Source organism: Onthophagus taurus, chromosome 5, assembly GCF_036711975.1.
Source record: "Onthophagus taurus isolate NC chromosome 5, IU_Otau_3.0, whole genome shotgun sequence".
Taxonomy (NCBI): domain Eukaryota; kingdom Metazoa; phylum Arthropoda; class Insecta; order Coleoptera; family Scarabaeidae; genus Onthophagus; species Onthophagus taurus.
In genome coordinates this window covers 4,049,057-4,074,011 of record NC_091970.1, presented here as the reverse complement: position 1 = coordinate 4,074,011, position 24,955 = coordinate 4,049,057, and the positions used below count along the sequence as shown (strand labels likewise).

The 24,955-nt window shown below is 32.7% G+C and overlaps 6 protein-coding genes across 8 annotated transcripts; 2 read left to right on the top strand and 4 right to left on the bottom strand.

Annotated features, from left to right (window-relative positions):
- Positions 1–146: 146 nt before the first annotated feature.
- On the top strand, positions 147–6,159 carry LOC111426197 (membrane-bound alkaline phosphatase-like). Its single transcript, XM_023060601.2, has 4 exons — positions 147–438; positions 2,515–2,658; positions 2,710–3,852; positions 5,934–6,159. Exons 1-4 carry the CDS (start codon positions 357–359, stop codon positions 6,131–6,133), a joined length of 1,569 nt encoding a protein of 522 aa, XP_022916369.2. The 5' UTR covers positions 147–356; the 3' UTR covers positions 6,134–6,159.
- A 912-nt stretch (positions 6,160–7,071) lies between these two features.
- Positions 7,072–14,195, bottom strand: LOC111426199 (speckle type BTB/POZ protein). Of its 3 annotated transcripts, XM_023060613.2 has the most exons (9): positions 14,131–14,195; positions 12,246–12,473; positions 11,772–11,999; positions 11,601–11,711; positions 11,464–11,499; positions 8,744–8,861; positions 8,380–8,685; positions 7,902–8,068; positions 7,072–7,726 (listed from the first exon to the last, which is right to left on the bottom strand). In XM_023060613.2, exons 3-9 carry the CDS (start codon positions 11,997–11,999, stop codon positions 7,547–7,549), a joined length of 1,146 nt encoding a protein of 381 aa, XP_022916381.1. In that variant the 5' UTR covers positions 12,246–12,473; positions 14,131–14,195; the 3' UTR covers positions 7,072–7,546. The 3 variants fall into 3 exon arrangements, with proteins under 3 accessions (XP_022916381.1, XP_022916385.1, XP_022916390.1); XM_023060617.2 differs by lacking the exon at positions 11,464–11,499; XM_023060622.2 differs by lacking the exon at positions 11,464–11,499 and having other exon boundaries at positions 7,594–7,722.
- Positions 12,621–15,034, bottom strand: LOC111426202 (DNA fragmentation factor-related protein 4). The gene is made up of 3 exons (XM_023060624.2): positions 14,761–15,034; positions 14,257–14,703; positions 12,621–14,189 (listed from the first exon to the last, which is right to left on the bottom strand). Exons 2-3 carry the CDS (start codon positions 14,684–14,686, stop codon positions 13,636–13,638), a joined length of 984 nt encoding a protein of 327 aa, XP_022916392.1. The 5' UTR covers positions 14,687–14,703; positions 14,761–15,034; the 3' UTR covers positions 12,621–13,635.
- A 456-nt stretch (positions 15,035–15,490) lies between these two features.
- On the bottom strand, positions 15,491–23,175 carry LOC111426192 (histone acetyltransferase 1). The gene is made up of 8 exons (XM_023060591.2): positions 23,019–23,175; positions 22,614–22,646; positions 21,361–22,285; positions 20,746–21,306; positions 17,320–20,576; positions 16,174–16,383; positions 15,899–16,120; positions 15,491–15,844 (listed from the first exon to the last, which is right to left on the bottom strand). Exons 2-8 carry the CDS (start codon positions 22,622–22,624, stop codon positions 15,592–15,594), a joined length of 5,439 nt encoding a protein of 1,812 aa, XP_022916359.2. The 5' UTR covers positions 22,625–22,646; positions 23,019–23,175; the 3' UTR covers positions 15,491–15,591.
- Positions 23,176–23,262: 87 nt separating this feature from the next.
- On the top strand, positions 23,263–24,305 carry LOC111426206 (density-regulated protein). Its single transcript, XM_023060629.2, has 3 exons — positions 23,263–23,683; positions 23,739–23,997; positions 24,049–24,305. The coding sequence occupies exons 1-3, from the start codon at positions 23,591–23,593 to the stop codon at positions 24,231–24,233; spliced, it is 537 nt and encodes a 178-aa protein (XP_022916397.1). The 5' UTR covers positions 23,263–23,590; the 3' UTR covers positions 24,234–24,305.
- On the bottom strand, positions 24,235–24,950 carry LOC111426208 (RNA polymerase III subunit I). The gene is made up of 4 exons (XM_023060631.2): positions 24,857–24,950; positions 24,694–24,805; positions 24,492–24,644; positions 24,235–24,436 (listed from the first exon to the last, which is right to left on the bottom strand). Exons 1-4 carry the CDS (start codon positions 24,862–24,864, stop codon positions 24,311–24,313), a joined length of 399 nt encoding a protein of 132 aa, XP_022916399.1. The 5' UTR covers positions 24,865–24,950; the 3' UTR covers positions 24,235–24,310.
- Between the last annotated feature and the right edge of the window lie 5 nt (positions 24,951–24,955).

Genomic DNA, 24,955 nt, shown 5'->3' with positions numbered 1-24,955 from the left:
TTACACCATAAGATAAGAACGTTTAGCACCTTGAGATACCACCACAAAAAAATAATAAAAACTTAACTCGATCTATTAATTTAGCGATTCTTACAAGGAAAAATGAATCATTTTAACTCTAATTTAAAGTTAAAACAAAAAAATTATCGCGTTTCGAATTATTGAAATAAGCGCGATGCCAAGTTTAAGTAGTAGTCTCGGAATTGAATTAAAAAAAATGTTGTTGTGGTGATAGTTAGACCCGCGAAAGAAAGAGAAACCAAAGTGGGGAAACCAATTCGATTATACATAAGTATAGCCGTGGTTGTGTGGTTTGGTTTGAGTCGTTCGCGTTTTCGAGTTAGTTTCGCTAAACGATGGTTGTTAACGACTTATTCGTTTTTCTCGCCTTTTTCGTCACTTTGGTTTTTTCGAGACCAGATTTTACAGCTCACGATTGTAAGTTTTACATTTAAGAATTTGGTATGAAAGAGGTTTGTTGGTTAATTTTAGATATTTTTTTTGGCACCGTTTTAATGACACACATTTTCGAGTTGACAATAAAATAAAACTTACTTTATATTCTTCGCTTCAACAATTTCTTTATATAATCGAAATTTATATAGAATAATTCAAATTTTTAATTTAAATCTTAACAAATTTATATCGGAATTTTTTATTTTTGATATTTCATTTTCGTCACTTAAATTAGTGGTTGCTTAGCAACGGCAATCTGGTAACTTAAATTTTTTTTTTAATAAAAATAACCAAAAAAAATGTTTTTGATACAAATTATTTAATTTATTGTTATTAAATTATTTATCGTTACTATTTTTCTCTTTTCCAATATAATATATACAAGTTTCTTGGTACAAAACTTACCTTGAATTTCTCACTCTAACATTTTCTTGTAATAACACCATACATAAATATTCGGAGTTTCGTATAAAATCAAAGTATTTATACGATAAAATATTTGTCAAATTCCAATATTTAATTTAAAACTTTAATCTTCATAAATTTATATCGAAATTTTTGTTGTTTTGACGTTTACTCTTTGTCACCATGAAGTGGTTACTTAGCAACGTGAACGGCAATTCGGCAACTTAAAATTTTTACTCATTAAATGTAACTAAAAAAATTAATTGTCATAATTTATAAAAATTAAAAAAATATATTTTGCTTTTTAAATTAAATGGCACTCATCATCAAAGCCGAGGTCGCTTGCGGCCGAGGCGTAATGTTGACATTAATGTTAACACATCAATCATTGCGGAACCAATGTTTTACAATTTAAGGCCGAGGTCGCTTGCGGCCGAGGCCCTGTAACTTTAAAATAGAAACATTAATCTTTGAGGAACCAATATTCCACATTCTAAGGACGAGGTCGTTTGCGACCGATCCATAATAATATTGACACCAACACATCAACCATTGGGAAACGTATATTCTATAAAATAATTTCAGAGTTGAAAGTATTGGTGGCTTCACGTTAATATTTGATGTGACTCCTCCCAATAAAATTTGTATACCTCGATCATAATGCACATGCATAAAGTGCCGAGGTCACTTGCGAGCGAGGCACAGCAAATTTAAGTTTGTAGTCAAATCTTTCAATCTGAGCCACTATCAAAGCCGAGGTTGCTTGCGGTCGAGACAACAAAAATTCAGAGCTGTTAACATTGTGATTAAAGTATTTCATTTGCAAGCAACCTCGACACTCTACTCATACATATAATGGCTAAGGTATACATATCACTTTTTTTAGAGGCCACATTTAAAATCAATACTACAATCTACTCTGAAGTTGCGGAGCCTCAACCGCAAACGACCTCAGATTGTGAATTACCGATTTTCCAACAGTTTGAATGAGTTAGTAAATTAATTTTTTTAAAACCGATAGATATAGATTATATACTTATATAAAAATATAATCATCCTGTATATATTTTTAAATAAAATAAATTATGCTAATTATAACGAAGGTAAATCCCCAGATACATAAATTGCGGTAAACCGTGCTTGGCAAATTAAAATTTTAGATACAAACATATTCAATGTTAGCCGCAAGGTTCTTTTTTTCTGGGAATTACTTCGTATTTGTTGAACTCGGAAGAGGTCAAGCGGTCGAAAAGAAACGTTACAAGAAAGTAAATCAACTTTCTCTCATTCTTTCCAAATGACTCAATACAAAAAATACATTATGATGATACAAAAACATCACATAACATGTTTTTGCGGTTTCTTTAATATTATTTTTTTTTATAATTTAGTCACGATACCTTTGTTTTAAAAAAATAAAGCGTTAAAATTAATTTGCTTTTGCTGTATTTTTTTATAACCGACCAACTCGTTATGATAATACAACAACATTTCGCATCCATAACAAACTTAATGCAAATAGTTTTTAACTCTTTTAGGCTAAGTTAATTGTTGATGACGTGCTCACATAAATAAATATATAGGCATACTCGTATGAAAGCCATAATTTTCTAACAATAAAAATGTTTACGTAATAACTCGATGTTTTTATAGATAACCCGTCTAAACATCTTCACGTGCATAAATTAAGTATTCGATCGGTGGAAAAATCCATCAACGAAGAGGATACAATCGATTATTGGAGGGCACAAGCACAAAAAACGCTTCGACGAAAATTAATCGAGAAACCAAATAGAAGTTGGGTAAATTTTTTTTTTAAAACGGAATTATTTAATACTTTGATTTTAGATCGAGCTAAAAATGTGATTTTATTCCTCGGAGATGGGATGTCAATCCCCACATTAAAAGCGGCGAGAATTTATATGGGGCAACTTCAAAATAAATCGGGCGAAAACAGTCAATTGGCTTTCGAAAAATTCCCTCACACCGCTTTATCAAAAACTTATTGCGTCGACTCGCAAGTCCCAGACTCGGCCTGCACATCAACGGCTTACGTAACGGGGGTTAAAGCGAACGAGGGAACTTTAGGAGTAACCGCCGCCGTTCAACTCAACGATTGCGAGGGAAGTTTAAAGAAGGAAAATCGCCCAACATCAATCGCTTATTGGTCGCAATTAAAAGGAAAAAGAACCGGGTTTGTCACCACAACAAGAGTTACTCACGCATCACCCGCAGGTTTATACTCGCATTCGGCAAACCGCGATTGGGAATCCGACGCCTACGAAACCCCCTCAGAATGTAAAGACATCGCCTATCAATTAATAAACGAAGAAATAGGCAAAAATTTTAACGTAATCATGGGAGGTGGTCGAAGAGAAATGATCCCGGAAGACTCAATCGACGAAGAATTCACCAACGGAACAAGAAAAGATGGAAAAAACCTAATCAATCAATGGATTACAGATAAATCGAACGAAAACGCTAAATACGTTTGGAATCGGACCTCTTTATTACAATTAGAAGAATCCCCCGATTACCTTTTAGGACTCTTCGAGGGAAGTCACTGTAAATATCACTTAGACGCCGACGAAGAAGACCCATCCTTATCAGAAATGACCGAAGCCGCAATTAAAGTCTTATCGAAGAAGCGAAACCAACAAGGTTTCTTTTTATTCGTTGAGGGCGGAAGGATCGATCACGCCCATCACGATAGTTTGGCAAAGAAAGCTTTAGACGAAACCGTCGAATTTTCAAAGGCGATCGATAAAGCTTTAGAAATGACAGACGAAAAGGAAACTTTGATTGTTGTTACTTCAGATCACGCGCATGTTATGACCGTTTCTGGGTATGCACAGAGAGGAAACGATATTTTTGGTGATGCTGGAGTGGGCGACGATAGTATTAATTATAGTACTTTATCTTACGCAAATGGACCAGGATACAGAAAACCTAAAAATAATACACGATTTGATCATTCTAAAGATGATAAACGTAAGTTTTTTTAAATTTAATCACTTACTCCATCAATGTCATCGATAATAACATAACCTAAAAATTTAATTTTAATGTTAAAATCTTGAAATGATTTAACTAAAAATCATTACTTACGGTTTTATCTTTATTTATAATATTGAGTAATAAAACTTATTTATTAAGTTAAATTAACCCAAAATATTTCAAACCAAACTATACTCTGTTTTTAAACAAGGAGGAGTAAACGCGAAAGTCAGATTTACACTAGGAAAAATCACTAGAAAATATCACTAGATATTTTGGCGGTAAATTTAAATTAATAATTATTATTATTTATTTATTTACTTATTATTGTATTTATTTTCGTTTGTTATCGTCAACACTAAACATACAAATTAACATTGAAGTTATGAGTGAATTTATTTCAAAATATAATAAAGAAGGGTTTAAGAACACAAAATTTACAATAATGACACGAAACTGTCGAATTGTCAATAACCTAACCTTCAAATTCAAAATTGCCTGTGTGTGAACCTTCCTCGCATTCAACCAATCACGTGCAAGGTCAATCTGGTGACAAATTTAAAATACTCCTCCTGGTTTAAAAACAGAGTATAATTGCCAAAGAAAACTTCAAGGTATAATTAATGTTTGTAAACAAAACTAACCTTACGTAACATTCCTTCACGCTATAATTGACATTACAAAAGAAAACTTCACGCTATAATTGCCATTACTAATTGCCAAAGAAAACTTCATGGTATAATTAATGTTTGTAAACAAAACTAACCTTACCTCACATTCCTTCACGCTATAATTGACATTACAAAAGAAAACTTCACGCTATAATTGTCATTACAAATTGCCAAAGAATACTTCATGGTATAATTAATGTTTGTAAACAAAACTAACCTTACCGAACATTCCTTCACGCTATAATTGACATTACAAAAGAAAACTTCACGCTATAATTGCCATTACAAATTGCCAAAGAATACTTCATGGTATAATTAATGTTTGTAAATAAAACTAACCTTACCGAACATTCCGTCACGCTATAATTGACATTACAAAAGAAAACTTCACGCTATAATTGCCATTACTAATTGCCCAAGAATACTTCATGGTATAATTAATGTTTGTAAACAAAACTAACCTTACCTAACATTGAGCGTCTGAAGACACAGGGCTAAACCCGAAACTTAAAAATATACAATTTAGCGCTGAATAACAATTAAAACTAGAACTAACACTTGCACTAGAACTATACTCTGTTTTTAAACCAGGAGGAGTAAACGCGAAAGTCAGATTTACACTGGAAAAAATCACCAGAAAATATCACTAGATATTTTGGCGGTAAATTTAAATTAATAATTATTATTTATTTATTTACTTATTATTGTATTTATTTTCGTTTGTTATCGTCAACACTATACATACAATTAACATTGAAATTATGAGTGAATTTATTTCAAAATATAATAAAGAAGGGTTTAAGAACACAAAATTTACAATAATGACACGAAACTGTCGAATTGTCAATAACCTAACCTTCAAATTCAAAATTGCCTGTGTGTGAACCTTCCTCGCATTCAACCAATCACGTGCAAGGTCAATCTGGTGACAAATTTAAAATACTTCTCCTGGTTTAAAAACAGAGTATAGAACATTTTGACAATCACAACAATAACATAACCTCATCAAATACATTTTGGGTTATAATCTGGAAATAAAAAGAAATTTATTAATTAAATCTTAATAAAACAAATTGAAACGTTTAATTAGTAATAATTGATAATAATAACCTTATTTATTAAATTAAATTAACCTCAATAATTCAAACGAAACAACAACATAACCTCAAATAGAATTTTACAAATTTGAAATATTTTAACTAATAACGTTTACATACCATTTTAAAACAATTTTATCCCATTTATAATATAATATTGAGTAATAAAGCTTATTTATTACGTTAAATCAATTCAAACGACACCCCAATGTTTTGACATATCACAACAATAACATAACCTCAAACATAACCCTACTTTACAGTTTTTATAAATAAAAATTTATTAATGAAATAATTTTAATTTTAGATGATAAAGATTATTTATTCCCAACGATGGTCCCTTTAGAATTTGAAACTCATGGTGGTGATGATGTAGCTATTTTTGCAAGCGGCCCTTGGGCTCATCTTTTTAACGGTGTTATCGAGCAGAATGTGATTCCTCACATTTTAGGATACGCTTCGTGCGTGGGTAATGGTATTACTGTATGTGATGATAAACACAATTAAGATAATAAAAAAATCGTAATTATTAATTTATTTATTATTTCTTTTCGTTAAATAAATATATTTATTGTTTAACATTCGCCCCAATGGTGGAACATTTTACTCTTATTTCGCTTTCAGTAAGTCGAACGATCAAAAAGTCAACCCTAAAAATATTTGTTTACATATTTTTTGGATTAACAGTGATTTGGTCAATATAATATATTTTTATCCGTCGCTTTTAGGTCAACTGAAACATAAAATTCGAGGTGATTACAACTTCTTTTTCAGTATCTCGAAATGAATGAGTCGATAAAAAAATAGTTTGATCAAAAGAATGCTATTTAGACATTTAAAAGCTATACATTCAGCCACATATATTATTTAGTAAGCTCGTAGTTTCTTTTTTTTTAATTTTCACATTGGGAATAAGCTGCGTTATATATTTTTTGCAATTTATATGGATGGAACATATCATACAACATATACGAATAAATGTTTTTTCGTATAAAAAATGAACACGTACTTAAACTTAATCACTAAAAATCACTCTATTAATTAGAATAATAATTAATTCACATTGAACCCAGCATCGCGCCTATATAAAGTGGGATGAAGGAATATGTTATTTTGACCAATTGACAGTTGAGGTTAGATTTGTTTGGGACGTATAAACTTTTTTTGGCTTTTTAAAATGTTTTAACAACGATATTAGACAATTTTAAAATTTACTTTATCTTCTTTTCATTAGTTTATTTAATTATTATTATTATTGTGCTCCGTTCAATAGTAATCATGCAGAAAATAACGACACTAACGTTTTTCTTTTAATTTGTTTCAATGACACAACACCGATTAATAAATTTTCCGATCTGCATGAGAAATATTGCTTATTAATTAATTTATTTTTTTGGTTAGTTGATTGTTTCGATACTTTTTCCACGACCGCTTCTATTTGGTGATGGATTAAAAGGAAATTACTCTTCCTTAATAACCAATTTGTCTAAATCGATACTAAGATCTTCTTCTGATTTATATTCAGCCATTTTTATCTACAAAAATTAAAAAAATAAATCATTTTTTAATTTTATTTGATTTAATTAGTTAAAGCGAAAAAGCAAAAAGCTTATTTATTTGAATTAAATTTTTAATACTTAATCCATCACCAAAAAAAAAAAGGAAAAACCCCTCTTACTCTTGTATTTTAGTAACCTTCTTTAACACAATCGTAAATGTGAATGTGTAAAGTGGTGCTGTGGTCGTTGTAGTATCTTCGAAGGCAGAAGAGGTTGTTGCGGCAGTTGGAGATACGTTGGCCGTAATCACAATGGGGGGTGGTTGAGGAGAGGGATGTGGTGGTTGTAGGGGATGATGATGATGTGATTGTTGAGCCTTTTGTGGCGTTTTCGGTGGATGGGGCGCGATGCTGGCCGTTTGTTAGTTGCTCGTCGAATGTTTTCCGTCAGAAGAGACCAATTCGCTGGATCCACTGCTGCTCAGTGTTGTATTGGAGCCGTAGGGATCCAACGAACTTTGAACGGACATCGATCTGCCTTGTTGATGTCTTCTCACTCGATTGGGAGACAATTTTCCGGGGTCGACACTTGCCGGGTCTGCCTACAACACTCAGTTGTTGGATTTTGCAAATGTTTTCTATTAATTTTTTTTTTATTTGGATTTTTTTATTGGAAAGTTGGTTCGCAGTCTATGGGGGTGTCTGGCACCTGTGCAGCAAAAGCGTTTGCAGGATGTGTGCAAAGGATTTGAATTTATAAAAAAGAATAAAACCCACCTGATACGCCAACGCCGTCATTATAATATGATAAGGAACCAAACCCAACGGATGAACCTCCCGCATTAAAACGTTCGCTGGAATCTTATGAAACTGAATGTATTCCAAAAAATTTCCAATCACTTCTTTTAACGGAGTATTGGGGTTGTTATCACAAAACTTCTTCCCTACAAAATCAATTGACTCTGATCTTTGTCAAAATTTGACAGACTTATTTTGAAAATGCCCCAAAAGATGGCGATAAAGAATTTTATCATTTTATTAAATAATTCAAAAATTTACTTGATTTAAACAAAAATTTCGTTATTTTCTTCTTTTTCATTAATTTAAATTAATAAAAAAAGTTGAGTTATAATTATAAAAATAAATTTAATTATAAACCAATTTCATTTCAACGCCATCTTTTAACGCATTCACAATCACCCAAATAAACAACATAACCTAAAAATTAAAATCAAAAAGAAATAATTTAATTTACCCCACATTAACGCAGCTTGAAACTTTGTGAATTCATCCGCTTGGAGCTCATCCCTCGCTAAAATTAATCGTACAACATGTTGTGGCAGTAAAGTGAACGACCCAAGATTTAAAACTTCGTTTCCGTGCTCGTCAACGAACTCCAAAACTTTTTGCACCAAAGATTTCGTACATTTATACTGAATATATCGCTCGGCTGACGCCAATAACGCACAAACCGTATCGACGTTAATACAACATTGCACGAAACCAGCACAAGCTCTTCTTAATTCATCTAATCCGTAATAATCGGCAGCATTCATAACACCTATGTATATCAAATTTCCAAATTAAATGTAGAAATTAAAAAGAAACGAATTACTAACCTAAAAGAGTTCTTGGTTGTAAAGTAACGCAGCCTGTGTGAATGTACTCGATTAGTTGCCTGAAGACATCCGGTTCGAATTCTTCGATGATCAGCGTTTGATGTTGCTGTGAAGTTGGCTACAGAATTATCAAGAAGGATTCAAACGTAAAGATGTAAAAAAAAAGGAAAATAAAGATTTTTTTAAGAGTAGTGTGTGTTTTGCATGAAATCGTGCGATCAAAATAATAAAGTGAGAATTAAAAATTACCATGCAATTTTCTAAAACTTAACCTAACCTAAAAAGTATTGTCAACTAAATGTCAATGTCAAGTGAACTTTTATTTTTTTAGGTTATCATTTAAATTTTAATAATGTGTTTAAAAATTACAGTGTTTTTAGCAATATGAAACCGTGGTACGGATGTCCACATTACCATCAGCATTGTTCCTCGCAATGTTCCCATAAAAAACCTTCATATCGAGGATGTCCGGGTGGATCCACTTGTTCGGGATGTAATACCCCAAGATGTGGATGCTCGAATGATACAGAAATGACTTTATGTAGCTGTAACGATTACTTTGATGATTTCGATGATAACAACGGCGATAGAACAAGTGATAGTCTTAGTGAACAAAGCCAAAGGATTACGGAAACATCTCAAACACCATCGCAAAGCATTGCAAATCGGAGTGTAGAAACCGAAGATATCGAATCGAAAAGAAAAGAAAAAAAGAAAGTGACTTGTAGTGATATTAAACATTACTCCTCATCGTCTTGTTCGATGCGTAACAATGGGGGATGTTGTAATGGTCCGTTAATGAGTGCTCTAAGGAAAAGTCCGTGCACAAAAGATACTTGTGCTCAATTTCCTTCTGATGTCTCACAAAATAAAGATCTTCAAAAATACACGTACAATTTTAAGTTATCGTCCCCATCGGAGGATGGCGAATGTGGTGGAGATGATGACGATGAAGATTTATCAGCCCGATTAGTCATTATGAAGAAAGGAAATAAATTTTCGGCTCATTTAACGATTATGGGGGAAGAAGTTGATGTTGAAAAAGATTCTAAAGACGGCGATAATAACGATGATGGTGGTGATAAAAATAAAGATGGTGATAAATATAGAGATGGTGATAAAAATAAAGATGGTAAAAATAATAAAGATCTTTCAACATATAAAACAGGTGGTGATCGTGAGGGTAAAACTGGATCCGATAGCAGTGATTCAAATATCGATGAGACAGTTTATGATCCTGTTGTTAAAGATCGAAGGCATGCTGAAGATCATCATTATAGTCACAACAAACAAATAGAAATTGAAAGAAAACAACTTGAAAAGGAAAGTGAAAAAAAATCGAGTAAAAGTTTAAGTAAACCAAAAGAATCAAAGGAATCGAAAAAATCTAAAGAATCAAAGGAATCGAAAAAATCTAAAGAATCAAAGGAATCGAAAGAAGCAAAAGAATTAAAAGAAACTAAAAACACAGATGATACAAAAAGTGAACCTAAAACACCTTCAGAAAAAGAAAGCGATGAAGGATCTGCATCGGAAAATGATGAAGCGGAAGAAACTAAAGGAACAAAGAGTACAAATTCTTCAATTAAAAAGGAACCCGATGTTATATTATCAGCTTGTTTCGATGAAATCGACTTTAAACAATCAACCAAATCGAACTATGGTGAAGATCGCTTAGAAAATTTAATCCAATTGTACGAAAAGAATCATACAAAACCCCAAAAAACGATAACGATGCCAATAACAATGACACCGGCTACTACATCAACAACAAAAGGAAATAATCTGTTTGGAAAGCTTTTATTTAATAAACAAGTTAATGAAAAAAATAAAAAGGATGATGATAACAATAACATGGGTTCGGGGCTAATTCCGATCAATTACACCGTCGATACACCGGTTATGCAATTTTCAAGGGTTGCGAGTGAAAAGAAAAGTGATGAAACTCATCCGCTTTATCCCGGGAGAAGTTTCTCTCCGCCCACGTTGAGTAGGATGCAAAGGGCTGTTTATGCGTTACCTAAGGGTCAGATGAGGAAATCTGCTGAATACCCGCAAAATAAATCAACCGTTTTGTCACATATTTTACCGGGGGAATCATCTCATGATAAATCCAAAAATAAATAAATAATTAATGTGTTATTTTATTGGTTTTAATGGAATTTGAATAAATATCTACTTATTAAGATGAATGACAAGTATGTGACAATGACAGTATTATTTTCAATGCTGCCAATAAAATTTTAAAAACTTATTTATTTATAAAAAAGGGGAAGCTATTATTAAATTTAAATTTATAATTAATAAATTTACTTGATATTTCGAGAAAGTAATAAATTATTTCTGTATTTATCAATAAATTAATTATTAATTTCAATGACAATTTTAATTACTGCCGCCATCTATTGACAAAACAATTCATTTATAAATAAATAAATATTAATAATTAATTAAATATTTTGAATTAATTATTAATAAATTAATCTAAAAAGATTGTTGTCTTTCTAAATAAACTCACTTGACATTTCAAAAAAATTAATGACTTAATAATTAATATATATAGGTTATGGTGCATTTTAATTTTATCTAAACTAACTCATTTAATTAAGTGTTTTTAATAAGTAAATGGTGTTTTTGTTAACGTGCTCATCTACAGCAAGCAAAAAGAAAAATTAATGGAAAATTTTGTGGATTTAAATTTTGTAGGATTTAAAGGTTACCTCTTGGATCGGAGCCAGTTGTTGGGTAAAGCCCCTCTACATATTTTATTTTAACACAGCATTAGTTTTTATTTCAAGTGTTTGTCTCTGTACAACCTAATTTTAATAAATCAATTAAAAAAGAATTATTTTCTCACCTGTTGCGATGCCGATTGTAAATTTAATAAGGGCTCGGAGGATCTTTTCAAAAAAAGTCTTAATTTATTCTCTCTAGGCGGGGCTTCCTTTTTTCTTTGCGGACTAGGGGCCTAAATTAAAATTAACAAAGCGATTATTTAATTACTTTTATTTACCTCTTTTTGTTTTACTTGATATAGCATTTTATGGAACACCCTCGATCTTGCGGCTAAAACAGCTTTAACGGCACAAACTGGTTCTCGAGTATCTCCAACGAGAAAGGTAACATCACAAAGTTCCGGCATGGAAGCCAAAAACTTCATGTCTTCAGCTAATCCTGATTTATTTTCGAACGTGCTTAAATCAGGTTCAGCTTCAGCCATTGCGCTGTAAGTGTTTGTAATCAAGCTTTCAGGCATCTAAAAAATATTAATCTTGTATTAATCGCGTTTAATATTGGAATGAAAATAATTTTTTGTTGTATTGAAATGATTAAAAAGATTTGTAATCACATGTTGGTGAAAACCGCACGCGTTTTACACAATTATGAGTCAATAAGGAAAAAATTCAGTTTTATCGCTTTCATAAATTTCCCGGATTCATTTCTCAATAAATTCTTTTCATTGTAATTTGCAATAAAACTCGATCGATACGTCACAACTTACCTGTTGAGTTGTTTTTGGATTTTTCGAAAAGATAAGGACCGTATTGAAATCGCTTTTTTCCCCAAAAAACTTTCAAGTCGATCTCTTTTAATGCTACGTCGATTGCATCTTGGAAAGTTCTTTGAATGTTTGGGAATGGAAGCGAGGCGAAAAGATTTTCATGGAAGTTGTTTCAGGAATGGTAAGGCGCACGCGTTGAAGTAACGATTATTTCGTGGGATTCGAAAACTAAAACAAAATCAATAAATTAAATAAAAATAACAACTTAAATATGTTTTAACAAAAACATTAATTAAATAAATAATAACTGATTGATATAGGCAACCGAATAAACATAAAATTAGAATGTCGGTAAAACAGAATTGGGTTAATAAAAACATTTTTAAATTATGTTTTTATTTATTAATTTTACACTCACATTCTATTCTAGATGTAGTAATTCCTATTCTTAATGTTTAAATATTTATTCTTATTTACAATGTTTTTCTACCGTTGGGTTCACTTCGTTGATATACAACGATTAATAATCTTATATTTATAAAAAATAACTTGCCTGGAACAACATTTATGTAAGTTTATAAAAGGAATGAACAATTTCTGCTTTTGCGTTCAATAACATCTTCTTTATTTCTTTACGATCCAATAAAAAATCAGACTTGTCATGTAGAGTTCTTCACAAAATATATTATTATTATTATTATATCGTCTTTTTTCACGTTTATAGGAAATACAGTCAACAGTAACTTTATCCTGCTTCTTTTTGTTTAAATATACATATTAAATATAACATAGAATCGTTATCTGTAAAAATCACTAAGCCTTATTTTTTTTACTACATACTATTAAGCTCTAATAAACATCTTCTACCTTAAGATTTCTTATTTATTTAATTAATTTCTTATCCTAAACACTATTTAAAACGATTTGAACCGCTTAAATTTAATTATTAAATAGATAATATCCCTGATACGATTTATACCCTTTTGTTCAGAAGTGTTTTGTGACATGAATCAAAAAATATATCAGATTCATTTCGTTTTCAATTCAAGCTCTTTAATTAATATTTTCTTTGTGGTGTATCAATTAATTTCGTTGGATTTTTTTTTTAGGTTATGTCACTTTTAGGGGTTATTTGGATTTATCGAATGGGGTATAGTTATAGGGATTTATTAATAAATATCTACGTTTTGGCACAAAAATAACAATTCTTTACGAATATTTCTTTTTAAAGCTTCTTAACATCAAAGATTATTATTATTTATTAATTAATAATATATAAATAGTAATTTTATTTTTTGAAGTTTTTGAACTTGATTATTAAAAATTATATTTTGACATGCTTTCACATGAGTGAAATTCTAACCTCACTTATTATTATTTTTAAATTTTTTTATATTAAATAAGGACCAGCTTTAGTGTCGTGAGCCCCTTTATCATGACAAACGATATGTACAAATTTTAAGTTATTTCTTGTGAATAAATCATCAAAAATCCTTTCGACATCGATGATTTTTTTCTTTTTGCCGTTTAACTTATCATCATGTACCAAAGCATCTTTAATGCTTGGAATAATTGATCGGGTACGTTCAATGGCGTGGTCTAAATTCCACGTTTGAAAAATGATTCGCTCCTCAGGGCTTTTATATGGATTGATTGAGTGAACGGGGATGTATAAGCAACAGGGTTTATCCCAGCGGCCCTCGCAAAAAAAATTACCTTTTTCATCGCAAATGCTTTTGGTGGCCGACCGGTCGAAATAGCAACCAAAAAATTTGACTTGTTTGAGTTTCTCTTGGAGATCTTTGAGCAAGAAGCCAAGTTTTTCCGATTGCGACATCGGATTTTTAATTAACTCGTCTTTAGTGCGGTAAAAATAAGTACGTACGCGGTCCTGAGCCCTCCGAAACATGTATTCTTCCTTCGTTTTTGCGGTCGTATCCAAACCTAATTTTAAAAAAATTAAACTTTGCATCAATTAAGAAAGTTAAATAATTAATTAAAAAAAAATTACCTTGGAACCATTCCGGGTGGAGTTTTCGTTCGCTTTCGTTAGTTTTATCGGTTTCAACTTCCTTTAATAACTCGGCGAGTTTAAAAACTTTATTTTTCATTTTTTCGGTGAAAAATTCTTGGACTTTCTCCCCGGCGGTTAAATACTCTTCGTTTACCTCACGAATCGTGCGATATAAAATCTCGGCGTCAGTTTGTGCCCTTTCACCGGCTTTCACCCAAATCAACAACGTTTGGGGTTGAAGCGTTTCGAAATAATCTTCCGATTCAATTATTGTTCCATCAGGCGCTTGGAAACGTATCTCCAAATCAGATTTTAGCTTAAATTTTTCTTTCGTTTTTTGGGTTAATTCTAAAAGGGTTTTTACGGCGATTCCAACGCGGATTCTTCGCTCGGAATCGGTTACTTTAAAACCCTTAATCAAAGCCATTTTTAAGTTTGATTAATCTAAATACAAGTTATCTTAATTAATATGAAATGAAACGATATAAAGGGAGGGCTTACCTTTATGTTTTGGCTTTTGAGGGTGTGATGTTTTACGGATGGAGGAGCTTGCAGAAATGCATACGGAAACGAAACGGGGACGCTCGTTCCATCTAGGCCAATGTCACGTTGTCGTTCTCACTCTCGACAAACGTCCCAGATTTTCCACGATCATGCGCGATTTCCACTATGAGTTTTCCGTTTTGACCCTGGGAGATAATAAGAAATGGGAAGCAAAAATAAATGGGATTTTTTGTGTTTTTATATTGGCACAATTTTTATTTACTAAAAAATCAAAATGGCGGTTGACGTTTTTAATACCAACTTAATTAAGAATTATTTAAATAAATAAGCTTTTTTTAAATAAACGAATTAATTTTATTATTGAAGAAAATTTTGCCGGGAAAAATTGGGTCGTTCCTAATAAGGCCATCGATTTTGAGAAATTGGGTCGTAACCCAATTTCAAAGGGCAACCTAATAACCTTGACCCAGTAAATGTTCTTTCTGGGGAGAAATGGGTGTCCTAATTCGCATTCGACCATGAACTTACCTCCTTTTTCTTAAATCAAATGAAACAAATCCTTTTTTATTTTATTAATCGATTTATTGATCACAATGAAAACATTATTATACACATAAGCACACATTCAACATTTATTTATTTTTACCAATTCTTTATATTATAGGTTAATTAATTAACAGACGGAAAGGATTTATTGCTTAGGTTCTTGTTGTAAAAAAAAATATAATAGAAATTAATACTTTATAGCAAAGAAATTAAATTAAATTAATAAAAAAACTCTGAGATACCCAGAAAAAAGAAAATTAATTAATTACAATTATTTTTGATTCAACAACTTTTTAATTTACTAAGAAACTGAGTTAAGTCATATTCATCGTCGTATTGATTTTGATCCCATAAATCGGGGAGTGTTTCTAAGATGGCTTTAACACCTCCTGGTGCGGTTTTATTCGTAACCGTTTGAGACGTTGATGGTTTGTTTGAGAATAAATCCAATAATTGTTCTGTCCCCATCGTTTCTAATCGGCTATTTTCTCCACTTATAACTGTATTTGCTGTTTGTACTTTGAATTTTTGTAACCTAAAAATGAATTTAAATTAGAAATAAAAATTGATTTTAATGAATCAATAATACCCCATAATTTTTTCTTCTAAAGTCGATCTTGTAATTAACCTATACACATTAACAACTTTTCTTTGTCCGATCCGATGGGCTCTATCCATAGCTTGAAGATCTTTCATTGGATTCCAGTCATGCTCAACGAATATAACCGTATCAGCACCAGTTAGATTTAAACCTAATCCACCCACTTGTGTTGTTAATAATAAAACGTCTATGGAAGGGTCGTTGTTGAATCTAAAATGACTTTGTTTTAATTTTAAAGAGACAAAATTAAATTTTCTTTTTACCTAGTAACTAATGTTTGTCTTTGACTAGCCGGAACGGTTCCATCCAACCTCAAATAAGTAACAGTGGGCATGTGTTTCTTGAAGAGATCGTTCTCGATGATGTCCAACATCGATTTCATTTGACAAAAAACCAATGCGCGATGTTGGTTTATCACCAATTCGGAAGATTGAGTCATTGCTAAACCAATTCCGCAGTCTTGTAACAGTTGTCTACAAAAAAAATTATTTAAAAATTAGTTTTAACTAAAATAATTTTTTGACAGTTTTTTTTTGTAAAAATGACGGTTGATATAAAAACATTAAAATTAATTTTTTTAAAATTAATTCTAATCTTCAGAAATACATTCTGTATTATTTTCACCGATTACTGTAATTCACCTGAAGACAATGGAGAAATTCATTAATTTAGACCTAGAAATATTACGATGCGTGTACAGACGCACGGCTAAACCCGAAACTTTCTAATTGTAGGTCTAGTGTTAGTTCTAGTTTTAGTTCAACAAAAATACACTTCAAGAAGTTTTCAAGTCTTCAGAAAGGCATAAAGTTGAATTAGGATACGTTCAGAAACGTCAACATTAAAAAAAACCTCATTGACTTTATTTATTGGAGTTAAGAAACGATTTATATTTCAAATTGAAGATGAAAGATGCTATTTCCAATATTATATAAAAATTGCTGGGTTAATATTAAAAATTCGTAGAGAGAAAGTCTTTAAAACGGAATTAAATTGAATTAGGATATGTTCGAAAACGTCAAAATGTAAAAAAAATGATTACTTTTAGATTTTTTTTGAGTTAAGAAACGATTTATATCAAACATTGAAGATAAAAAACGACATTTTAAGGTATGATATAAAAAATTCCTCGTTAATGATAAAAATTTGTAAAGAAAAGTTGTTTAATAGGAATTAAGTTGAATTAGGTTATGTTTGAAACGTCAAAATTGTGATTTTGTGCGATTTGGTGTACATAGTCAGAGGAATAATCATGAATTGTATATCATGTCATTAATAAAAGATTAAGACCTAAAATAAAACATTGTACAACTTCTACTTCGACCGCTAGCAACCTCGGCTAAAACATATTAATTTTGTAACTTTCTTAACACATTTTTAATATAATAAAGAATCAAAAAAATACTTACTTTAAAGCGGGTAATTTAGCCGAATGATGAATATCATTCAACTGTGAATTCTGCGTTTGCAAAACTTCCTTAATAGCTCCAAATTGGGGATGATTCGGCCCCAAAACTAATTTCGGATGATTACAAACGTTTTGTAAATATCTTAACGCCTGGAATATATGCGTGTTTCCCTGCATCGAACTCGCCGTAGCCCCTGTTGACAACGATTCTTCCAACGTTTGGTGAGCGGGCGATTTCGAGAAATCGTCGTATAACAATTCTTGTAACGGTGATAATTCGCAATAGTAATCTTGCGTTATTTTCGGGGGTAAATCATCTAAAACGTCCTCTTTCATTCGGCGTAATAAAAACGGTAAAACTTGTCGATGCAAAGCTTCCATCGCCAAAGCCCCCGCTTCTTGTTCTTTCGGGGAACATTTCGGGTCGCGGCTGGCTAAAATTGGGCGAGAATATCTCGCGGTAAATTGCTTCTCCGTTCCCAAAAATCCCGGCATTAAAAAATCGAAAAGACTCCATAATTCTAAAACGTTATTTTGTATCGGAGTTCCACTTAAAATTAAACGATGATTCGCGTTTAATTGCTTTATCGCCATACTCGTGCGGGTTTTTCCGTTTTTAATTACATGACCTTCGTCTAAAATTATATAATTCCATTTTATAGGGGCGAAAAATAATATATCTTTTCGGACGATATCGTAGGAAGCAACGATGAGATTATAACGGTCCATTTTGTTGCGTAAACGCTCTCTTTCTACAGGTGTCCCATAATATTGAAGTGGTCGGATGTATTTGTGGGATAAAAATTTTTCAACCTCATAAACCCAATGACCTGTTAGTGTAGGGGGGCAAATCACTAAAGATTGTAATGGGGCGCAATCAACCGCACGAGTTTCCTTAAACTTTTTATCCCTCAAAAAATGATCTCCGGCTAAAATACAAATCGATTGTAACGTTTTTCCCAATCCCATATCGTCGCATAAAATCCCGTGGAGTTTATATTTATTTAAAAATCCCAACCAATTCACCCCGGCTTGTTGGTAACTCCTCAACGAGGCATCAATCGGAACTGGAACGACATAATCAGGAATCGTAGATGGAGTTAATAATTGTTGTAAAAATAATCGTTCTCGATTACGCTGTTCGCATAATTTACTTAAATTTAATCCTTTTGGTTCGGGAACGGCCCCATCTAACGGCATTAATTGCACTAAAGTCGCAAAACTGTGAGTTCCCATTAATCGCACGCATTGATTTTGATCTGACATTCGCCCCAATAATGGGATAACCAACAACACAACATAAGGGACTATATCAAATTGTAAAGCATCGACGATACAAGCAATCGCCTCAACGGCTCCTTGCCGGTTAATATCGTTATCAACGACACTTAATTGAGGTAAAACTTTCGCAACGACCAACTCCATAACAGCCACTGAATTCATTCGGGCAAAAACCGCCAAACAACGTGATGCTAAATGGCGCACGGCTCGATATTGATGCGATAATAACAAACAGAGCCGATTTAATGAATTCTCCAATAATTTTTCGTGTAAATCTGGGTGAACGTTCGGGCTGGTTATCTCTAAAACTTGTAAACTCCAAACTAATTGTTCCGCTTCGTCGTCGTTACCTTGAGTACGGTTTGGATCAAAAGTTTCTGGGTTAACTAATTCGATTAATTTCCCAACGATTAATTCCCACATTTTCGATAAGTTTTCAGGGAGATTTTTTCCAAAATAAACGACAATTTCAGTTAGGGCCAACGTTGCACCTCGACGTTGAATTCGATTTGATTTTTGAACCTCATCTTCTTCTTTGAATAACTCTTCAAGGGGGATATCGGTGGCTGGGGGTCTCCCGGGACCTCTCCCTGTTGAATTTGATCGTTTAAACGCAGCTTTCTCCGCGTTTCTTTGTTGGTTATTTAAAGTAACAATTCCGTTGTAGTTCCCTCTTGGTTGGTTAATTAAATGCTCGTTGTTTGATTGCCCCGGAAAAATTTTATGAATAACCGGGGTGAATTCTGGATCACAACGTAAGAACGTACATAAATTAATTAAAATTTTATCGTTTGGGCACGGATTCCTTCCTCGACATTGATCTAATAGCTTCGCTAAATGCTTCGCGGCGATTTGTTGTAATTCTTCTTCGTTTTCTCGCCGGATTGATTCCATTAAAGGTTTTACAACGGGGGTTAACTTCTCCGGGAGTGCTTTAAACATTACTACGGCCCCTGATAAAGCGGCTAATGTGCTAATACTCAATAATAATTGATCTTGCGCCGTTTGAGAAACCGAATTATGCAAAGATTTCCGCCTTTCCTCTAAATTATCGGAAACTTTTTGTTTCAATTTTTGTTTTAATAAAACTTTTTGTGTTTCGACCCCGGTGACGTGTTTCATCATATCTAGAGTTAAAACTCCATTTAAATCCCCGTTAATATTAACGTTAACTTTGTAATGTTTTAATGTCGCTATAAAATCTTTGGTTTCTTGGGCGAGCTTTGTAAAACTCATCGCAATCTCCTCGAAATAAACGCATTCCGATAAACATTTATGTAAAATCGTTTTAAGGGGTTCCGGGCAAATCGTGTCTTGATCTTGTTTCGCCCACTCGGCGATCACCAAACCAGCCATCATCCTTTGTAGCGCCGATTTAGATTGTAAATGCCCCAATAAGATATTAACATAGCTATTCAACGGGATTTGATCTTGCGAATAATCCACCCCAGGGGCTCGTTTTACGATGTAAAACGATAACAAACCCAGCATCCTCGCAGCCATACAACGCACTTTAATCGCGTTACCTTCTCGAACATTCAAAGCGGTCGTTTCGCTTCCTCCGATGAATAATTTTGGGACGACGACGGATTGATCGAAATTATTTATTCCTTCGATTCCCTTTTTTTCTTTCCTTTCCCGAGTCGATGCAAAAATTAATAAGTTATGATCGTAAGGAATACGAACTGGTTGCATGCTGAGGCATAACCAAATACTTATAAAGGGGCAACTCGCTAAAAGGAGGGGAACTAAAGCCGAAAATCGGATTAATTGGCCCCAAACTGTATCCGCCAAATTCCGAACGTCACAAAGGGGCTCTACGAGAACTCGTTGATAAACGTGTCGAAGCGCATCTTGAAGTAATTGAGCCTCCCATTGTATCGTATTTCCATCAGCTAAAGTTCCGAGAGTTTGAAGAGTTGCTTTTCGTACACTTGAAGCACTATGCGAAAGAAATGGCCATAATCTTGGAACAACCTAAAAATAAAATAATTTATTATTAAAAATCAAAGATTTATATTAAAAAATTTCGTAATCGCTACAAAACCTATAAAAAAAATCATTACCAACCTAAATTTTGTGACTTTTAAAGATAAAATTATTTAATAACCTAAAATTTTTGGACAGTTTTTAATAAATTTATTACCTCGGATAAATTTTGTGGTGGTAATAATTCCGGAGCTTTTTTCAAGCTTAAAATTCTTGCTAAAAGTCCCATAAAGCTATTACAAGCAGCCGCCAATTCATCTTGTTCCGCTAAAAGATCCCAAAGTTTCGTGACAACCTCCGGAATAGACCCAGGAACTAATTCGACCAATTTCTCCGCAATTGGAATTAAAGCCGAAGCGGCGACGGCTCCTACATCATCAACTGGGTCAGAAAGACCGCGTAAAATATTGGGAAACGCGTTCTCTAATAATACATCGACGATATCATCGCGAACGGCGAGTAAATATTTTAAACCTAAATGACCGCCGTGTCTCGCTTCCCAACCTTGTTGTTCTAATAGTTGAAGCATGATTTTGAGGGCTGCTTTACATCCGTTTTCGTCCATTAATTTTAGGATGGTGCAAAGACATTGAGCGCATGTTTCCCGAACTGGGGCTACAACCGAATCGGAAACGAAATCACCAAATTTATCTAAGGCTAAGACGCAAAGGAGGCGAATTGACATGTCTTCCAGCCAAGCTTGGTGATATTCATTCATCTGGGAATAAAAATAATTAATTAAAAATTAATTAATTTGACTTTTATTACTTACTTGGGCTTGAGTTAAATAAATAGATTTTCCGGCTCCGCTTCCGTGCACGGATAAAATTTCTCTTAAAGCTGTGGCAGCGCCGTGTCGCGATTCCCAACTTGAACTAAACAAATCCTGACTTAATTGATCACAAAACCACTCCAACGGCCAATCACCGTGATCGTTTAACTCAAACTCGGTGTTTATTTCCTCTTTAATTTTATCTTCGATTTTAATTCTTTTCCAATCGGGTTCTAAATCCTCCTCCATTGGTTCTCGTGATCTTTGCTTACCAAATGCTTGCCTCGCCTTCCGTCTGGCTCGATTCATTTCCCTCGAACTTAACCCAATTTCTCGCGAATTCGAAATCACGTCCCTCAAAGCTTTTTTATTTTCCTCTTTCACTCCAACATCCCCCCCACTTCCTCCTTCATCAATTTTTAAATCATCGTTAGTAAAAAGCTCGGGTACTTCTAATCCTATATTTCCGACAACATCTAAACCTAACCTAGCATTTAACATTTGTCTTTGTTTCGCCATTTTTTCCTTTAAATCTATTCCAAGAGTAGAATCTTCTTCAACATCAAATTCTTTTCCTTCCGATGCCATTAAATGCGTGCTATTCGCTAAAACTTTAGCCATATCGAAATTTTCGAACCGTAAACGCCCGATGCATGATATTGGTGGAATTTGTTCCTCCTCCGGTTTTAAAGTAACCGGTTTCGGGTCCCATTGAGGTACGTTACTGACGATTGCGCGAACTGCCTCTGCTGCAGCAACGCGCGTTTCCCAATTTGTTGATTTTAAATAACTTGCTGTGCGGGTTAATAAAGTGTTTAATTCGTGGGGGTGTAATTTTTGGACTTCTCCGAGTTGTTTTGCTGCTGTTGAACGGGTTACGGCGCAACTTCCGCTTTCAAGGAGGACGAAGAGGCGATCCAAACGACTGTTTAAAAAAAATAAATAATATTAATATAACCTAAAAAATTAATTTTGATTGTCAAATTTTATTGAAGCTTTTCGATAAGAGATGGCTTAATTATTTTTAACCTAAAAAATATAAAAAAATTTTTGATTAAAAATTATGTAAATATTCGTTTCCTGAATACTTTGAATTTAATTTTAATAGTTGCAATGTGATAAGGTTGAGATAACGGTAATAACAGATAAGAATGTGCAATGGTTATTTTTTCCCCTATTTTCCTCTTTTCTATTTACTTAAAATTTTTTTGTATGGTTATTAAGAAAAATCTTACATAATTTTTAAAACTTACCTTGAAGTCATGGTATCTTGTTATTTGGTAAACCTAGAAAATAAGGAATAAATCAGAGGTAAAGATTAAATTGTAACGGAGAGAGAGTAAAAGGCGCCTCGCAATTGGCCATATGGACAAAATCAATAATGCCAAATATTATTAAAACGAGCACCCAGCCGAAATCAATTTTTTTTTGCGAAAAATTGAGGAATTTGATTTCAACTTTTCTCGTAGAACATAACCTTGAAAAGTTGATTTAAACGTCAAAAAATCGGTGGGTTTCATTTTTAAGCAATAATCTTTAATCGGAAATTATAAAAGGGGCTTAATCATTTAATATGGTTGACACCGTATGTGCATTTTATTGTTGGACAAACAAAATACCCAAAAAGACGCCAATAGAAGCAACTAGATGCGACTTACCGTCTCGAAATGTCGGCTAATTCACTTTGAAAGGCATCCTACATCGATAACGAGCCACAAACAACACTTTCCAACGGTAATTCCGAAAATTCACGGGATTAAATAGTGTAATAACAGAAAGGAAGTCCATCATTCTAAGTTCTGTTTTATACTGACAGCCATACTTGGGATCAGCTCGACTTTATCCAGATACTGGTTTCCGATTGGTCGAAATCGTTTACAACTAACTTCTCCCCGTTGATAACTATCGCGATTAATCGTTTATAAAAAAGTTTATTTACTTTAATTCAGATTAATTGGTTGTATTCGAATTCGTTTCATCACTTTTTATCAATAAATAAAGTTATTTAATCTTAAATTTTTTGGAATTCTCACCGGGAATCTGACAGATAGTTCTAACCTCAAAAACTATAAACGTCATATAAAAAGTACATAATTGAAAGAAAACCTTAAAATAAATCAATCAATTTAAAATTGTTAATAAAAAGAATCGAATAATAATTAAACAAATCACATGTAAATTAAATTAAAAAAATCGAAATAAAAAAAGATTGTGTCTAAAAAGTGAGGTTATGGGTGAAAATAACTTACTCATGGGGCCCAGAGAAGGTGTTAATTACCCGATTCAAGTGATTTATTGCGGTAATTGTACGATGCCTATTGAGGTATTATAAATCATTAATTTTTTTATTAAATAGATTAACACAGATTTAATTTTAGTATTGCGAGTATTACCCGGAGTACGATAAATGTAAACAATGGTTGGAAAAAAATCTTCCTTCCGAATTCGAAAAGGTTAAGATAGGTGATGAAGCAACAGACGCTACCGGAGAGGAAGAAAAGAAGCGGCAAAAACGCGGCGGAAAGGGAATGATCAAAGCAAAGAAAAAGGAGGAAGGGCCGAAACAAGTTTACGTATCGAGGGCTCCGCGAGGCAAAAAGAAGTCTGTTACCGTCGTAACAGGGTTAAGTTCTTTTAGTAAGTTAATTAATATATTTTTTTATAATTAATTAATTTATTATTTTGAAGATATCGATTTAAAAGTGGCCGCAAAATTCTTTGGGACGAAATTCGCTTGTGGCTCCTCTGTAACCGGGGATGATGAAATCGTTATTCAAGGTGATGTAAAAGATGATTTGTTCGATATTATACCGGAGAAGTGGCCAGAGATCGATGAAGATTTAATCGAGGATTTAGGCGATCAAAAGAGATAAATATTAAAATAAACCCGAAATAATTTTTTTTGTTATTAATAAAAAAATAATACAAATTTTTTAAATCCTTAATTTATTTAATTTTCTTCCTCCTCTTCCTCCGGTTCAGCCTCTTTTAATGTCACCCCCAAATATTTCACACAAATGTTTAAAATTAATTGTACTTGATCTTCTGATAATCTTTCTTCACTTTCTTCGACTAACTAAAAAAAAAACTTTATTAATAAAATAAAGTTTATACGAATTTATTTATTAAACCAATTGAATTTCTAAAGGAGTCGCCGGGGGGTTATTAACGATCATTAATTTCTCGCGTTTTTTTAAGTTGAACGCATCCAAAGCTTTGATACAATCGATAACGTTGGAGGAATTCAATTTGGAGCACGGGGAGTTCTCCAAGAATCTTAGCGTCTAAAATATTAAAAAGTTATTTTTGTTAAGGTTTAATTAAAACGAATACTTCGTAAGTAATCGTCGCTAATTGCCCTTTTTGCTTCCTTTGGGTATCCTTAATTTTTTGTAGATGCGACATAACCTCAAAGTTACTCAAAGTTGCTACGTTTGAATTAACGCTTAAAAAAGGACGATTATAAGAAATAAATAAATTGTTGGTTTATACTTACATTTCCATAATTAATTTTTTATTTATAACAATAATTTTTATTTTTTTTTATTTAGATTTGACAGTTAATATAGGTTAGGTCGTGCAAAATTGGTTGCCT

What these genes read in the sequence shown, in the direction of transcription:
- LOC111426192 (XM_023060591.2), bottom strand. An exon ending in TTTATTTAACTCAAGCCCAA is followed by an intron (nt 21,307 to 21,360) that starts GTAAGTAATAAA and finishes TTTTATTCCCAG; the next exon opens with ATGAATGAATATCACCAAGC. An exon ending in TTAGAAGAAAAAATTATGGG is followed by an intron (nt 15,845 to 15,898) that starts GTATTATTGATT and finishes ATTCATTTTTAG; the next exon opens with GTTACAAAAATTCAAAGTAC.
- LOC111426199 (XM_023060613.2), bottom strand. Translation starts at nt 11,999, where the DNA reads ATGCCTGAAAGCTTGATTACAAACACTTACAGCGCAATGGCTGAAGCT. An exon ending in TCCATAAAATGCTATATCAA is followed by an intron (nt 11,712 to 11,771) that starts GTAAAACAAAAA and finishes ATTTTAATTTAG; the next exon opens with GCCCCTAGTCCGCAAAGAAA. An exon ending in AACTGGCTCCGATCCAAGAG is followed by an intron (nt 8,862 to 11,463) that starts GTAACCTTTAAA and finishes ATAATTCTGTAG; the next exon opens with CCAACTTCACAGCAACATCA.
- LOC111426208 (XM_023060631.2), bottom strand. An exon ending in TAGCGACGATTACTTACGAA is followed by an intron (nt 24,645 to 24,693) that starts GTATTCGTTTTA and finishes TTAATATTTTAG; the next exon opens with ACGCTAAGATTCTTGGAGAA. An exon ending in CTCCTTTAGAAATTCAATTG is followed by an intron (nt 24,437 to 24,491) that starts GTTTAATAAATA and finishes TTTTTTTTTTAG; the next exon opens with TTAGTCGAAGAAAGTGAAGA.
- LOC111426197 (XM_023060601.2), top strand. Translation starts at nt 357, where the DNA reads ATGGTTGTTAACGACTTATTCGTTTTTCTCGCCTTTTTCGTCACTTTG. An exon ending in AGATTTTACAGCTCACGATT is followed by an intron (nt 439 to 2,514) that starts GTAAGTTTTACA and finishes ATGTTTTTATAG; the next exon opens with ATAACCCGTCTAAACATCTT. An exon ending in TCATTCTAAAGATGATAAAC is followed by an intron (nt 3,853 to 5,933) that starts GTAAGTTTTTTT and finishes TTTTAATTTTAG; the next exon opens with ATGATAAAGATTATTTATTC.
- LOC111426202 (XM_023060624.2), bottom strand. Translation starts at nt 14,686, where the DNA reads ATGGCTTTGATTAAGGGTTTTAAAGTAACCGATTCCGAGCGAAGAATC. An exon ending in CCACCCGGAATGGTTCCAAG is followed by an intron (nt 14,190 to 14,256) that starts GTAATTTTTTTT and finishes TTTTAAAATTAG; the next exon opens with GTTTGGATACGACCGCAAAA.
- LOC111426206 (XM_023060629.2), top strand. Translation starts at nt 23,591, where the DNA reads ATGGGTGAAAATAACTTACTCATGGGGCCCAGAGAAGGTGTTAATTAC. An exon ending in ATTGTACGATGCCTATTGAG is followed by an intron (nt 23,684 to 23,738) that starts GTATTATAAATC and finishes ATTTAATTTTAG; the next exon opens with TATTGCGAGTATTACCCGGA. An exon ending in AACAGGGTTAAGTTCTTTTA is followed by an intron (nt 23,998 to 24,048) that starts GTAAGTTAATTA and finishes ATTATTTTGAAG; the next exon opens with ATATCGATTTAAAAGTGGCC.